Source organism: Neoarius graeffei, chromosome 3, assembly GCF_027579695.1.
Source record: "Neoarius graeffei isolate fNeoGra1 chromosome 3, fNeoGra1.pri, whole genome shotgun sequence".
Lineage (NCBI taxonomy): Eukaryota > Metazoa > Chordata > Actinopteri > Siluriformes > Ariidae > Neoarius > Neoarius graeffei.
In genome coordinates, this window is record NC_083571.1 from 100,723,133 (window position 1) to 100,739,819 (window position 16,687).

Genomic DNA, 16,687 nt, shown 5'->3' on the forward strand with positions numbered 1-16,687 from the left:
AGGGAGGAGCACGTGCTGATAGGAGCAGATTTCAATGGACATGTTGGCGAGGGAAACAAAGGAGATAAGGGCGTGATGGGCAGATATGGTGAAAGAGAGAGAAATGTGGAAGGGCAAATGGTGGTTGATTTTTCAAAGAGGATGAATTTGGCAATAGTCAATACATACTTCGAGAAGAAAGAGCAGCACAGGGTGACGTTTAAGAGTGGAGGAAGATCTACACAGGTGAACTACATACTCTGCAGAAGGGGTAACCTGAAGGAGATTGGAGACTGTAAAGTGATGGCAGGGGAGCGTGTAGCTAGACAACATCAAGTGGTCGTGTGCAGGATGAGCTTGAAAGCGAAAAAAGAGGAAGCGTGAAATAGTGGAGCCGAAACTAAAAGAGAGTGATCATCAGAAGGAGTTTAGGGAAGAAATGAGACGAGCATGGAGTGGTCATGGAAGTCTGCCAGAAGATTGGGATACTACTGCTGTACTAGTAAGAGAGGCAGCAAGGAAGGTGCTAGGGTGGTCATCGGGAAGACAAGGAGACATGGTGGTGGAACAAAGAAATGCAGGAAATTATAAAAGAGAAAAGAGGCTAGCAAAGAAGAATTGGGACGAGCAGAGAGACGAGGAAAGCAGGCGGTTATACAGAGAGATGAGACAGAAGGCAAAAAGAGCGGTAGCGAAGGCGAAAGCAGATGCATACCAGGAGTTGTATGAAAGACTGGAGACCAAAGAAGGAGAGAAAGACCTGTACAGACTAGCTAGGCAGAGAGACAGGGAAGCGAGGGATGTACAGCAGATAAGAGTGATGAAAGATGTAAATGGAAATGTGCTGACAGAGTGTATTAAGAAGGTGGAAAGAGTACTTTGAGGATTTATTAAATGAGGAGAATCCAAGAGAGAAAAGGTCAGATTCATTGGAGACAGCAAATCAGGAAGCAGAGTTGGTTAGTAAGGATGAGGTGAGGGCAGCCATGAAAAGAATGAAGACTGGGAAAGCAGTCGGACCAGATGATATCCCGATTGAGGCTTGGAGATGTTTGGGTGAGACGGCTGTGAAGTTCCTAACGAGATTGTTTAATAAGATCCTAGAGAATGAGAAAATGCCAAATGAATGGAGAGTGTGCTAGTCCCAGTATACAAGAATAAGCGAGATGTACAGAGCTGCAGTAATTACAGAGGAATAAAATTGATGAGCCACACCATGAGGCTATGGGAAAGGGTATTGGAGGCGAGATTGAGAAGAGAGGTAGCAATCTGTGAACAGCAGTACGGGTTTATACCAAGGAAGAGCACATTGGATGCAATTTTTGCTTTAAGAATGTTAATGGAGAAGTACAGAGAAGCTACATTGTCTTTGTAGACCTGGAGAAGGCATACGATAGAGTGCCGAGAGATGAGTTATGGTATTGTATGAGAAAGAGTGGAGTGAATGAGAACTATATCAGAGCGGTGCTAGACATGTATGAGAACAGTGAAACAGCAGTGAGGTGTGCAGTTGGAACAACTGAATGGTTCAAGGTGAAGGTGGGACTCCATCAAGGATCTGCTTTGAGTCCTTTCTTGTTTGCCGTAGCGATGGATAGCTTGACGGACGAAGTGAGGCAAGAGTCACCATGGAACATGATGCTTGCGGATGATATTGTGATATGTGGTGAAAGTAGAAAGGAGGTTGAGCTGGGTTTGGAGAGATGGAGGTATGCATTGGAACGAAGAAGAATGAAGGTGAGCAGGAGCAAAACAGAATACATGTGCATCAATGAGAACGGCGATGAGAGTGTAGTGAAGATGCAAGGAGCAGACGTAAAGAAAGTTGATGAATTCAAGTACCTGGGGTCAACTGTGCAGGAAAATGGGGGCTGCGATAGTGAGGTGAGAAAGAGAGTGCAGGCAGGGTGGAGCAGTTGGAGAAGGATTTCAGGGGTCATTTGTGATCGGAAAGTCCCAGCAAAAGTGAAAGGTAAGATGTATAAGACAGTAGTGAGATCAGCTGTGATGTATGGATTGGAGACCGGACCCTTAACGAAGAGACAGGAGGCAAAGTTGGAGGTGGCGGAGTTGAGGATGTTAAGGTTTGCGATGGGAGGTTGGACAGGATAAGGAACGAGCACATCAGAGGGACAGCACATGCGGAGAGCTTGGGAATGAAGCTAAGAGAGATGAGACTGAGATGGTATGGGCACATCCTGAGAAGAGATGCAGAGCATGTTGGAAGGAGAATGTTGAGGATGGAGCTGCCAGGCACACGAAAACGAGGAAGGCCAAAGAGGAGATACATGGATGTGGTGAGAGAGGACATGAAAGTGGCAGGTGTGGTAGAGAAGGATGTAGAAGACAGGGAGCAATGGAGACGAAAGATCTGCTGTGGCGACCCCTAATCAGGAGCAGCCAAACGATGATGATTCCATTAAATGTGCAGTCATCAACTCTAACCCAGTGCACTTTTTTTTTCCAAATCTCTTCAGACTGTCTGTTCTGTGTACGCTGAAAGGAAAAAAAAAAAAAAATTCCGGTGCTCTTTAAATGGGAAACAAACAAATTAGTTCTGACCTAACACAACACTATTCCAGCCAATCACCAACAAGGGGCAGGGCATTAGTTTTCCTCCACAACATGGGGGGGAATAAAGGGGGATTGGGGAAAGGGAGCGAGGAGGACAGTGATCCACACTCCATACCACTTGGTGATAGTAATGCATCAATTCATTCTTTGCCATCTGGCCATAAAGCTCAAAGAAGAAGAAGAAAAGGCCACTGGTCAGGAGAGGGTGCATATGTGGCAGATCACAGAATCCAGGGACACATGTCGGCCCGGGGGCATTTTGAGTTATTGACAGATTCAGAAAGTACAGTTTCTAAGCTTTCCAATGATGCCTTCCATGTGGAGATATGACAATATTTGAAGAATGTGTGGCCTTTTGAAAGTGTATACTTCTTAAAACAGAAAAGGGAGAAAATCGCCCTCAAAGTTTTCCATCTCAGCTACTCTGGGTGTAGGGCGGGCACATAATGGTGCTCATTTGCATGACATTAAGGAAAGCCCTACCCCCTACGAGCTAGCACGATACTACTTTCATGTAAACAAAGATCACCACGTCAATTTTCCTTCCATGCAAAGTATGCCCAACACAATTATGAAGTACAAAAATAAGTCCTAAAGTATACTTTAACGTTTTGTGGTTGAAAAATTACTCACACCGTAAGAAAGAAAGATAGCACGATGATGACACAACTAACACAACACTAGTTTCATGTAAAGCCTCGGTCACAACCGGCCGTACCGTGCTCCTACAGCCGGTCTACACGCAAAAAACGCAAGAAATGCACGAGAGCGCGTGTGTGATGTGCTGATTTTCGAGCCGCAGACCGGCCGCAGAGGTTCTTCGTCATGTCAAACAAACTCTACGGGCGCTTACATTTTTTTCAGGTTGCAAGACAAACTTACGGCCAACGCGCGTCTTTCTCCGTGAACAAAAACAAAAAAAAAGCAGCGATTTGGGAAACGCCAAAAATCACACAGCCAAAAAATCGTACGTCTGGTTGTGACCTAGGCTTAACCAAACCACAGCACTCTCCGTTACATGCAAAAATAACCACACAGCCTTAGATTAATAAACTCACCCCATCAGAAAGAGAAACGGCGCCTTGCACACACCAATGCCTCCGATGGAATGTAGCCCTAGAACGGTCCGTGTATCATCCGATCATTCAAGTATTCCATTCAATCTGGAAAACGAGGTTGCGGTTTTTTTTGCTAGAAATGTTCATCTCTGATGTAAATACCGAGTGTCTGTTTGCTTCGCGGTGTTTCAGCTCCTCTGCGCTCTGTTTAGTAACTCATTCCATAGTGAAATCACACGCCTGTATGCAGGTTAAGTAGCCATGCGCTCAGCCCGTATCATACAGCTGATTCGCGGAAAAAAACCCCCAAAAGACTTAAATCTTCATGTGAATGGCCCATATGGTAATTTACCCACACCCCCCAGCAGGCTACAGTCCTGACAAAAACGAGACAATTTGCAACAAAAAATGTATGCTTTTCCAACAAAACAATCTATTATCTGAAATACTGATTGCATTCTTCAAGATCTCAACTTGCACATGATGAAAAAAAAATTTCGAAAAAAAAAATGCTTCTTTTGCGATTATCTCGGATTCGTTTCGGCCGACATGTGTCCCTGGATTCGGTGAGGGGTCACATATATAGATGTGCGAGGATGTGTGAGAAAGCGAGAAGGGGAAGAAAAAGGCAAAAAAAAAAAAAGGGGGCTTTGTATTTTTTCCTGCTCCCTGGACAAGAAACTGGACTACATCCGACTCCAGCAGACTATTCAGCTTGAGTTTAGAGATTGCGGTCTGTTTTTACGGACACGCGGCTCAGTGACGGAGTTCCAGGCACTGCCATTCAGCTAGACTGGCTTGCCTCGTTTCATACCAACAGAAATGCATGTCTCTGCAGTAAAGGGGTTGCTTCAGCGCTCGAAACTAACGGTGTCCCGACGTACCGGGGACCATAAAAAATGTCATCGGGACACAAAATTATCATATCTGGGACAATCCCGGGACAATGGAAAAAAATAGATCTAGAAAAAAAGTTCTACATTAATATTATTTACAAAGCCGTAACACATACGTAGACATTCACCTAATTTGTCAATTTTAATTTTAAAACGTTAACAGCGAAAAATACATAGTAGCTACACTTTCGATGCACCTGCATCCGTAGGCTACAGAGCAGCGCATTCTGTTCTAGAATCTTCGGCCGGAGTCCGCATTATATGGACTTGGAATGGAATTGCTAGCGCACACGCTGCGCCGACTCTTGCCAGAACAAAAATGCTGAAGTGGTTGAAGCGGACCGACCGCGGGGAAGAAACTGAAAGCCCAGACATAACGTCTCCGGGACCTTCAGGATCCAAAGTGTCATCGCCTGGTCTGCAGGCAACGCTAGCAACTGAATGAACTTAATGAACACTGTTAGACACGTTATAAAATACAACAGGAATGATGTGGATGATATTGACGGAAGATACCGTTCAACAGAATAAGTGAGTTTTCTTGGTGTCTTTCTAGTTCAGAAAGTTTAGTCAGTCAGCAGCACAACTAGGCTCGGACCTGCCACTATGCTGATGTTGCTAACATTTGCACCCACGTTTCGGCAGCGAAAGTTCATAAAATGGATAACGGAAAGTTCATAAAAATGGATAACGGTAATGGTGAAAATTATAAGTTGGCCTTATAAGTGCCAACAGATATTCAAGGTATAAGTAGATGAAATGAACATAAAAGGGGTCTTATTTTCAACTAAAGTGTACTGCAGATGTAGGGAGTTGAAACATTTTCTGAATGAGCTAGTTGGCCCCTTTAAATAAACGGGTATCTATTCATACAGTGAGATCGCCAAAGTTTAATAAACTGAAAATGCAATAACTGTAATTTTGAAGTAGATGATGTATAGGACATGTGTCGCTTGTGTCTTGTGACTTATTGTAAAAATGATATAAAGGGTTCAAAATTGCATAGTTACAAATATAATAGTAACTTCATATGATAATATTAACCACTGGTTATTTCAGAGAGGAAAAAATGGGGACACTATTGCTTCCATTCGGGACAATACAACACAGAATTCGGGACCACTGGGGGACACAAAGAAAAAAACTTAATTTCGAGCCCTGGGTTGCTTGTGTTGATGTAAACATGGAATAGCTCAAGAACTCCGTGCTGGTTTCTAGTTACTGAATTGCTTTATTCACCCCAAAACTGTGTATTAGGCTTGTGTTTTACTGCTAATGTTGCCCAGTTTTAGTAATTATTGTACTGTCTTGTGATGTTTGCACATGTGCTCTTGATGTAGTCCTGTGTCGTCTCACAGTTCTGTTATGTAGTATCATGATCATGGAGGAACGTTTCGTTTCACTGTGTACTGTCCCCACTGTATCTGGTTGAAATAATGATAAAGCCTTGATTGTGTTATTTGTTTGCAACGGGTCTTATAGCCACAGAGCTAAAAACACAAATTTGCTAGCATAGTGGGATTATTTGGATTGATGCATATTTCAAAATGCTCGGCAAGGTAACATTACCTTCCATGGTAGACGAGCTTCAAACCTACGGTCCTCGCCTCAGTCACTGTAGCTTTGTAAAAACAATCGAAACAACTAACTCGTTAGTTTTTTTGCTCTGTGATCAATAAGTCATCTTCAAAAAAATACAAAGGCACACTGCTTTTCAAGAATTAAAAAGCCTTGGTGCCCATCACATGCCTTGATGAAGACTAGGAGTTGAAACGCGTAGACACCAAGTGCATTTATTAAAGCCTTTTTAACTTTTGCAAATTAGCGTGCCTTGGTATTTTTTGGAGATGACTTATTAATCACAGAGCAAAATACAAGTTTAAACTTTCTCTCTTCCTCCTTGTGCCCAAAGAGGACCCGTTATTGACGCTGGCATTTGTGAAGCAGCAGTCCTTAGCAAAATCCTTGTTTGCTTTATTTCATGAGAAACAGACAGGTCATTGGACTCTGCCATATTTCTGTCTTGCTCAGCTCGGCCAGTGTCTTGGCAACGCGCATCCATGAATTTGGGGGGTGGTGAATGTTCTGAAGGAGCAGTGAAGGGAAGTGTGTATTTGTTTGGTTGCTGAATTCAAATATTAACAATCTTTCTCCAGAATCGATGGCTTCCGCTTTAAAAATCTGACGCATAACAGAAACTAATGTAACTAGAAAGAACTCGACACCAACGGTACACTACACGCCTTAAGTTGTGATTTGGGGATGGACATTTGACCCCTCAGTAATCTTGACATGTGACCCTTTAACCTCAAAATCTAAGGCCAAAAAAAAAAAAAAAGTGTTTCCGGTAACATGAAATACTAAAATAAGGTCGGTAGGTAGGAAAAAGTTTTTTTTTTTCTTAATTTTTTTTTATTTTGTTCGAAAAAATTAACACAAGTAAACATCTTACAAAATAGTATTTTGGCACAGAATCCTTTATACCACACATCATAATAAAATAAGTGTTTTAAATCTTTAAACGAATAAAAAAAAAAAAAAATCGCGAGAGTTCGAGTTATGATCTATGGAAGCGTATTGCTGCCACACAAAAAAAATTGGCTTAGAATCAAGTAATTACGTGAAAAGATATTGTTAACAAAGTTATCACGTTTTTACAATATATTTATCATGTAATAACAACATCACGTAATTTCATGATACGAAATTATCACGTTATTTCATGATATTTTCATGTAATAACGTGAAAACACCTTATCAAGAAATAACGTGAAAATAACGTCCTAGGCTAGGCGACTTCCATTAAAAGCAGACGGCCTAGCCTAGCCCACTGTAGAACTTGGGTCGAGCAAAAACATGGCTGAATCCTGAATGACTCCTATTTGTATAAATAGGGGACTACATAGGCGGCAAAATGTAGTGTTTTTCCCTGCCATGGAAGTGCACTTGTATACTGAAGAGGAAGCAATTTGCATTACAGCCTTGAATGAGGATTCAAAATGGCGGCTCGGCTCAGTTTTCCCTTCCTCCTTCAGTATACAAGTGCGCTTCCATGTTTATGCAGGAGGGCGGATAGAAGTGGCGAAACATTTTACTTTTTATCGTTTCTTTCACAACTTGAATGCGTTGAAACAAAAAATGACAAAACTAACGCCGCTTACACTAAAATAGAGGGAAATTTGTAATAAAAACTTTACGGTCGGCAATTTCGACGCGGAAATTCTCGATCGGTCGGGTTACCGGAAACACACTTTTTTTTTTTTTTGGCCTAATCAGTTCATGTTTGCCCCAAAGCGCACAAATGGTAGCCTGGGAAATCCCATGCTGCTTTGCACAATCGTTCCGATCTGAAAAGACAGCATGGAAACTATGGTCTAAAGGCTCGCCTGAGTTAGGGAGCCAATCAGAGAGTGGGGAGGGGTGGAAAGACGGTGACACGTACTACTTGACAAATGGAAGCTTGTAGTTTATTTGGGACTGTTTCCAGATCACATTTAACATGGCGGCGAGCGATACGAACCAAACTTTCGATCAAGCTTTAGACACTGTTCTGAATAGTTTAGAGAAGTAATCGTTCGGTTCCATTGTTTTCCTATTTTTGTTTTGCCTTCTCTTTCCTTCTCTTCTTCGCCTCTTCGTCGCTCTAACTACGTCACCGGGTACAACTGCCATGATTGGCCATGGGCTACGTATACGCCAAATAATAGACATTCGCAACGTCCAATAAACGGCCGTTGACAATCGTAAACCACACCTCCCCTACGAGAAATTCAATAGGCGGATTCCAGACCATATTTCACTTGTGATATGGTCTGGTGTTAACCAGACTACACAAATGGTGAAAGTTTGGTGAAATTCCTTTCATTTACCTTGGAGACATTGTGTTCACAAGGTTTTAGGACAGACATTTGACCTCACAGTAATCTTGACCTGTGACCTTTTAACCTCAAAATCTAATCAGTTCATGTTTGTCCCCAAATGCACAAATGGTGAAAGTTTGGTGAAATTCCTTCCATTTGCCTTGGAGATATTGTGTTCACAAGGTTTTCGGACAGACATTTGACCTCACAGTGACCTTGACCTTAGACCTCCATCTCATCTCATTATCTCTAGCCGCTTTATCCTGTTCTACAGGGTCGCAGGCAAGCTGGAGCCTATCCCAGCTGACTACGGGCGAAAGGCGGGGTACACCCTGGACAAGTCGCCAGGTCATCACAGGGCTGACACATAGACACAGACAACCATTCACACTCACATTCACACCTACGGTCAATTTAGAGTCACCAGTTAACCTAACCTGCATGTCTTTGGACTGTGGGGGAAACCGGAGCACCTGGAGGAAACCCACGCGGACACGGGGAGAACATGCAAACTCCGCACAGAAAGGCCCTCACCAGCCACGGGGCTCGAACCCAGACCTTCTTGCTGTGAGGCGACAGCGCTAACCACTACACCACTGTGCCGCCCCGACCTTAGACCTTTTAATCTCAAAATCTAATCGGTTCATGTTTGTCCCAAAGCGCACAAATGGTGAAAGTTTGGTGAAATTCCTTTCATTAGCCTTTGAGATATCGTGTTCACAAGGTTTCGGGACGGACAGACGCACGCACGGACAACCCGAAAACATAATGCCTCCTGCACCTTAAGGTGGCGGAGGCATAAAAACAAAACAGCTTTAATACACTAATAAGCAACTCACAGCCCGAAAATAGTCAGCAGTTAAACGAGGACAGAAAAACTTAATTTGATGTGTTTTATTAAACCAGACAGAATATGTGCACTGATGGGTCACATACAGCTCCTGGAAATTTTCTGGAAGTATGTCTCAGTCAGTGAATGAGGCAAACCATGTGTTGCCCATAGCTCAGGTGGTTCTAGAGTAATAAATGCATAGTTACGCTGAAGGGGGGGGGGACCCACAGCCCAGAAGCTGTTGCAGGGAAGACATCCTACAACCTTCTACACAGAAAATATCTCTTTGGCACTAAACATAGTGCTGTGGTCAATTCTGGATGCTAACCTCAGAGAAGATGAATGCAATGAAGTGTATAATACTAACCTGTGGTGGTAATAGAAGCCTGATGTAAGGCCTTTTTGGATCTTTTGCGTATATAATTAGGGGCTTTCCAGCGTCCAAGACGAGGTGGGAGTCTGTTGCCGTCACTGTCTAGCCGTCGAGGGTTTACTGGAGGAGCTGCAACTGAGGTCACGGTGTTTTGGGACCCAAACTGCTTTTGCTGTTCATGGTTTTCCTTAAAACTTGCCTCGTCTCTAGCGTCTGTCCTTTCTGTTTAAACGAGAAAGAAGAGATCCGTTAACCTTCAGGTTTTTAAGCAAGTTAACACTTTTCTGCTCAAAAGTTAGGATGTTTTATAATATTAGACTTCTTTATTGTCCATTAAACTTGCATGAAATGGAAATTTCTCTTTAGTAGTGGCATAAAAGACACACAGAGACAAACACACATCACAGTCAGCATAATACTCAATAAATAAATAAATAAATGGGGAAGAAAAAGTGTTCTTAAGGAACAGTTACTCTGTCCATTTCACTCAGTTAAATATTAAAAAGTTAAAAGAAAAAGATGTAGAAACACCATACTAATAGGGCTGTAACGATACACCCAACTCACGATTCGAATCGCGATTTTTGACCCACGATTCGATACGCCCACGATTTTTAAAAAAATGTTTTTTTAAAGTAGTAAATTTGACTTGTTAACATTTACTTACTTACATTAACTATTTAATAACAAATAATTCAGACCACTGCAGAGAATGAGTAATATGTATGCAAAAATGAACAAATGTATATCCAAAGATTGTTTTATTTCTCAAAATAATACTGTTGAGCCGGAAGCTCTGTTTTTTTCGGTTCTGAAAAAGTCATTTTTCCAAATCGTGTAAATCCGTTAAGATTTTTTGGGGGGGGGGGGGGGGGTGGCTCTCTCACTGTCTCACTCTCATAGGGCCAATGATTTTCTGTGATCGCGGAAAACAGATGGAAATTACGGAATTTTTATGGTGAAACATTGCTCGTGTGTCAAAATGTAACTGCCGCAGAAGGCTTCCGCCCAAGCAGACAGTGTTGCCAGATATTGCTAACGTTTTCCACCCCAAAATATGTTCAAAACCAGCCAAAAAGCACCTAAACCTGCCCAATCTGGCAACACTGCATGCCTTTCCGGTCAAGTGATTGTGATTGGCTTGTGGCACACCTAGCCAGCCAATGAGCTGCTTGTTTACAGATTCGCTCCCCGCGTCGCAACCAGAATGGCGACCGCTTAAAAGAAATGAATGCTCTGCCAGTGGCGAGTGTGGACGTTGCGTGACTCGCAGAAGATTGTCGCAGGTCGGCGAAAAAACGACTTACTAATAGATATAAAAAATAAAAGTAATTTAAGTAAGTTTAAAATGTAATTTAAATAAAAAGTAAAGTATTCATAAATTGAAGTTTGGAAGCGCCTCTGTTTTTGGGCTGAGGAGAAGTTTGAAAGGGTGTACCGCGATTCTGCCTTCTTGTATTGCGATACGGATCGTGGCTCTGCGTATCGCGATTTCGATTCGCATATCGTTACAGCCCTACGTACTAATACTAAAAACTTTTAAGATGCACAACCTAACTAACTATAATGTGTCACTATCGCTTAGGCAGTTCTTTGTTGAGAATGGTCACAGCTGATGGAATAAATGACCACTTGTAACCATTCTTCCTAGTCATTGGGACTTTAAGTCTCCGTCCTGATGGCAGCATCTGGAAAGCACAGTGTAGAGGGTGAGTGGGGTCCTGGTAGACTTGAAATGCTTTTTTTGTTAGAGCCCGTGTGTATAGGTGTGAAAGTTGCAATTGTTTGTGTCCAATAATTTTTCCAGCCTGGTTGACGATCTGTACCAGTGTGGTTTTTTTTGTTTGACAGAGAGGTGCCCATACCATGACACGATGTTAAATGTCAGCACACTCTCTGTCAGTGATTTGTAGACCACGGTCATTGTCTGCTGACTAGTGTTCAGGTTCCTGAGTTTCCTCAGAAGAGCCAGGCGCTGTCTCTCTTTTTTGAATGTATAGTCCACGTGTTCTTGAAATTGTAACTGACTGTCTATTATTGTTCCAAGGTATTTGAATTGAGTGACCTGCTCCACTTCCTGACCCTTCATGCTGATTGGCCTGAAGGCATGCCCAGAATCTTTGTTGCCTCCCTTCTTGCTGCTTCCCAGCCACATCTCCTTGGTCTTGGTGACGTTGAGATCCAGGAAGCTGCTATCAAACCATGCAGCCAGGGTGTTGATGTACTGCAGGTAGGGGGAGCTGTCTGTGTCCCGCAGGCAAGCAATTAGGGCCATGTCATCTGCATACTTGAAGAGGGAGAGGTCATGACTGTTGCATTGTATCTCGTTTGTGTATATGGAGAAAAGCAGGGGTGATAAGGCCAAGAAAAAATAATTGTTTGTTTCCTATTACATCTTGAAAAAAAATAGGGTAGGTAGGTAGGTCTTTTTATTTTATTTTTTTTTTTTATCACACAAAATACCAGGTAGGTAGTTTTTTTTAAAAAAATAAATTTTAGGTGATATCCATCGTGATATTGATACCGCCGTTAGCCTGGGCGCTGTGTGTATACTGTTTGCATGACTCGTCCAGCGGAGGATGATAATGTTCGTAGAGTTCTTTTACAGTTGAAAACTTATAAAATGAACTTATTGTCTTACAATCTTCCATGTGGTCGCAACCGATCACGGTAATCGAGAACACTTCGTTGGCCGCCATGATGCCTAGCGTTGTGTACAACACAAGCCGGAGTTTCCCGGAAAGAGGTCATGATGTCAGACTGAGGCCGTGAGAAATCAATGAGTGTTTCTTGTCCGATATATGCGTTTTAGAATTAGTCACTTGTCAGATCGACAATATTATGCAAATTGTAATGCAGATATTTTTTTTTTCAAAATTTATTGTTGGTCGGCGAAAATACATTTTTTTTAAACATCTAACAAAAAAGTCTAGGGTCAGGGCATTTTTTAAGCGGTCGGTCAGGTAACCGGAAACAAACAATTATTTTTTCTTGGCCTAATACACATCCTTGAGGAACACCAGTGTTGAGGACTAGAGACTCAGAGAGGCAGTTGTTAACACACACGCTGGGGCCGGTTTCTCAGAAAGTCCCTGATGAGAAGGACTAGGCCACTACTAACTTTCAGGTCACAGAGGCATACTATTTTAGTATGAGCTTGGAAAAGTGTAATTGGCATCGTGTCTCTCAGAGGAGGGCATGTAACAGTAGCTTTTGTGTAACAGACTGACAGTGGGCAACAAAGCTAAAATGACGAAACAACTGTATGGTCCCAAGACTTCGTAGGGTTGTATGGCACATACCAAACAACTAACATGCATCAAGAAAAGACTTCGGACATCTCAAAGTGATGCTGCTACAGATCTTACCAGATAATTTTACAATCTTGCTGAGATAAGCAGACCGCCTCTGAAGTAGGGCTTTTTTCCTTTCTTCTAAGCGCTGGCTCCGGTCCTTGAGAGCCAAAATCATAATTCGAGCCTGCGACCAAGCCAGAGCATACCTTGTTAGTTTGATTACTGTACAGGAGTCTACTCATGATCTCACCTTAAAATGGGTGTTCTCAAACCCTTTGGATTAAATCCATTCAATTCAAGAGACAAGTCAAACAGGGCAATACATACAAAAACTCAATAATAAAGAAATTATATCTTTGATAATGGGTGCGAGTTCCAACTTGAAAGCAGATACGCAGAACCTTTATTTTTAAATAAATTTCTGAGTGGATAGTATTTCCATCCTTGACTCTTGTATGCTGCATAAATGGGAATAAAAAAAAAATATTTTGAGAGTTAAAATCAACTGCGAAGTTGGCATTCGAGCTGCCCCGCTGAGCCAGCCCCGAGCGCGTGACATCACAGCGGGAACCGGTTTTAAGGCCGAGGCCTTTGACAGCTATAGACCAGATGGCCCTTTTCCACTACCCTTTTTCAGCTCACTTCAGCCCAGCACGGCTCGTGTTTCAACTACCTCAGAGCAGCACGACTGAGCTCACTTCAGCCTTACTCAGCACCCAAAACTCGCACGGTTCTGGAGTGGGGCTGAAGTGAGCCCAACCGAGCCGAGTGGGGCTAGGGGCGTGAGGAGACACTCCCCTGTGCACTGATTGGTGAGGAGGAGTGTCCTCACATGCCCACACACGCCCCGCGAGCACGCTGGGATCTGTAAACACCGTAAACCCGGAAGAAGAAGAATTACGACAAAGATGATGATCAGAAAACTAGAATCTGCCAGTATCTGTTGGCGTTGTCGGTGACAACAAGCCACAGCACCAAGACCAGCAACACTAACGACTCCATGTCCTCCATGTTTATTGTTTACTATCCGGGTCATGAGACTACCGCTTAAAAGGTCACTGATGTCACTGTTTGCGCCGCCTAACGACATCACGTGACGTCCACCCACTTTCGCTAACTCCACCCAATGTGTCCACCCACTTCCAGCCAGCACGGTTCAGCGCGGTTGTAGTCGAAATGCAACCCCAACAGCCCCACTCAGCTCGACTCAGCCCAACTCAGCACCGCACGGTTCAGCCCAACTCAGCCGCGTTGGTAGTGGAAAAGCCCCAAGAGTCTCATCTCATTATCTCTAGCCGCTTTATCCTGTCCTACAGGGTCGCAGGCAAGCTGGAGCCTATCCCAGCTGACTACAGGCGAAAGGCGGGGTACACCCTGGACAAGTCGCCAGGTCATCACAGGGCTGACACATAGACACAGACAACCATTCACACTCACATTCACACCTACGGTCAATTTAGAGTCACCAGTTAACCTAACCTGCATGTCTTTGGACTGTGGGGGAAACCGGAGCACCCGGAGGAAACCCACGCAGACACGGGGAGAACATGCAAACTCCGCACAGAAAGGCCCTCGCCAGCCACGGGGCTCGAACCCGGACCTTCTTGCTGTGAGGTGACAGCGCTAACCACTACACCACCGTGCTGCCCTAGACCAAAGTCATATAAATAAAAATTTATGGTGAAAGTAAGAAATCCTGTTACCGGCTCGCTCAACTAAGACTGATCTGACTGCATTGATTGTGGGTTGACTCTCATTAAAACAGGATGGGTGCTATAACTTATGCAGCATACATGTACATGCATGCATTTTCACTGATAAAACGTAAAAGGCTCATTAAATAATCAGATGAACTGAGACGATCACATTCGGAAGCAAATTAAATAATCTTATACCGGTAACTTAAACACGCAATACAAGTTACATGTATTAATCTAAATGCAGGTAAACAACAAATGCAGGGGGTTTTTTTTCATCCAAATAAGAGTCGGAGTTTACCCGTCTGCGTTCTCGCTTCTTGAAGGCCAATCTTGTGGCCGACTGTTTTGAAACAATCTGACTTTCAGTTCTCCATTCATTCACTTCTTCCACGTAAGGGCGAGATGGCAGCAATATCCAGTTTAGAAATCAGACGGCTGCTCCGCTCATTCTCTCCATACTGAGTACTCCGCTATTACTGCTCGGCTCAGGCAATTACTAAAACCCAAGACGGAACGGGATGTCACCGGTTTTAGTAACAACCGCGGGGAGGTCACTGCCCGAGCAATATGTCCCGTCCCGTTCCGTTCCATCCCGTGTTTTAACAACCACCCTTGGCTCATGCTCCAGGAGGACTGGTACAACTGAACTCACTTTAAAAAATAAAGTAAATACTTTCCTTTTCTTGTTTTATTTTTCTTTAACTGTTGGTACTGCACCCTCTTTCAATACGGGCTTATAGCCAACACTCCTCAACAGATCAGAGGTTTCGTACGAGTCTTCAGTAGAATGCGCAGAGCAGACGAGAGACCACTTCATAGGCGCCCAACGTGCCCGTGAACTTCTCACAAAACGCGTCCAAATCTTTGCAGTTTGAACATTCTTGGACCGTGAACGTAACGTAAATCCACCTTCTGTCGTGTTGCTGCACCCGCCAGCAACACATCTACGTGGCATGGCGATAAATTAGCTCAAAATGGAGGATCGGAGTTGCAGTCAGCTCTGTGTTTTAGTATAGCGGAAGTGGCGATGAGACCGATAGCCTTCCTGCTGTGACGTTACGGACGTCAAGGTCATTCGCTCGGACCGCTACCTATATAAATCACTTTAATCGTAAAAATTACTATATTAGATTTATTGTTAATGCTTAAAACTATTCCTGTGCCATTCCTGAGGTCTCAAGGTATTTATAAACAAAAGTGAGGCCATGGTTCTGCGTATATGCTTTAAGTTTTCACTAAATTAAAAAAAAAAATTGCTTCCTGGATGCCACTTTGAGGACCAGGGCCTTAGAGAACATAAATCCCTTAGTCAAAGACTCTGAATAACAGTCAGTTGTACATCATTACGTTAACTACTTAGTATAATATTAATTTAAGCCCCCTTACATCATTGTCAATATTACAGCCAAACCTCAATGTATATTACTAACCTGATTGAGAATGTCATGCCTGCCTAATCGGATTTGTTCATCAACATTCAATGCTTCTCTTAGTAAAGCAAAGGACTGGCGCATTTCAACTCGACGAACACGCTCTTTTTCAGTGTGACTCTGCCGTTTTACTAGCTCATACGTTGGCGGGTATCCTGCTGGGCTAATAATGTTTGTGAGACGCTTAATCTGCAAAAAATAAATGAATAACTCATTTCTATTAAATTCATCCCATTGTAATATGCAAATTATCCAGTAAAAGCATTTTAATAAAAAAAAAAAAAGTCTAAACATTAGAAACAACTAGAAAAAAAAAATACAGTAACTTGGTCTGAGGTTCTTTGGATTCAATAATCTTACCTTTTTGCTCCATGCAGCTGCTCTCTTTGCACTCCTGTGAGAATAATGCACATTGATGAGCAATAAATCACCACAAAGTATTTGCATAATACTGGAAAATACGAGCTGTAATACAACATTCCACCCCGTGACTTATAACGTCTCATTCGTCTCATTATCTCTAGCCACTTTATCCTGTTCTACAGGGTTGCAGGCAAGCTGGAGCCTATCCCAGCTGACTACGGGCGAAAGGCGGGGGACACCCTGGACAAGTCGCCAGGTCATCACAGGGCTGACACATAGACACAGACAACCATTCACACACCTTCACATTCACACCTACGGTCAAT

The 16,687-nt window shown here is 43.1% G+C and overlaps 1 protein-coding gene across 4 annotated transcripts in view; it reads right to left on the minus strand.

Annotated features, from left to right (window-relative positions):
- The window catches only part of magl (MAX dimerization protein MGA-like), a 124,657-nt gene that overhangs the window by 21,723 nt on the left and 86,247 nt on the right, over window positions 1-16,687 (minus strand). For all 4 annotated transcript variants that reach the window (XM_060917773.1, XM_060917774.1, XM_060917775.1 and 1 more), the window contains exons 19-22: window positions 16,359-16,392; window positions 15,999-16,187; window positions 12,941-13,052; window positions 9,567-9,794 (exon numbers count right to left, since the gene is read on the minus strand). In XM_060917773.1, the coding sequence (XP_060773756.1) occupies window positions 9,567-9,794; window positions 12,941-13,052; window positions 15,999-16,187; window positions 16,359-16,392 (563 nt within the window). The remainder of the gene's footprint in view (window positions 1-9,566; window positions 9,795-12,940; window positions 13,053-15,998; window positions 16,188-16,358; window positions 16,393-16,687) is intronic.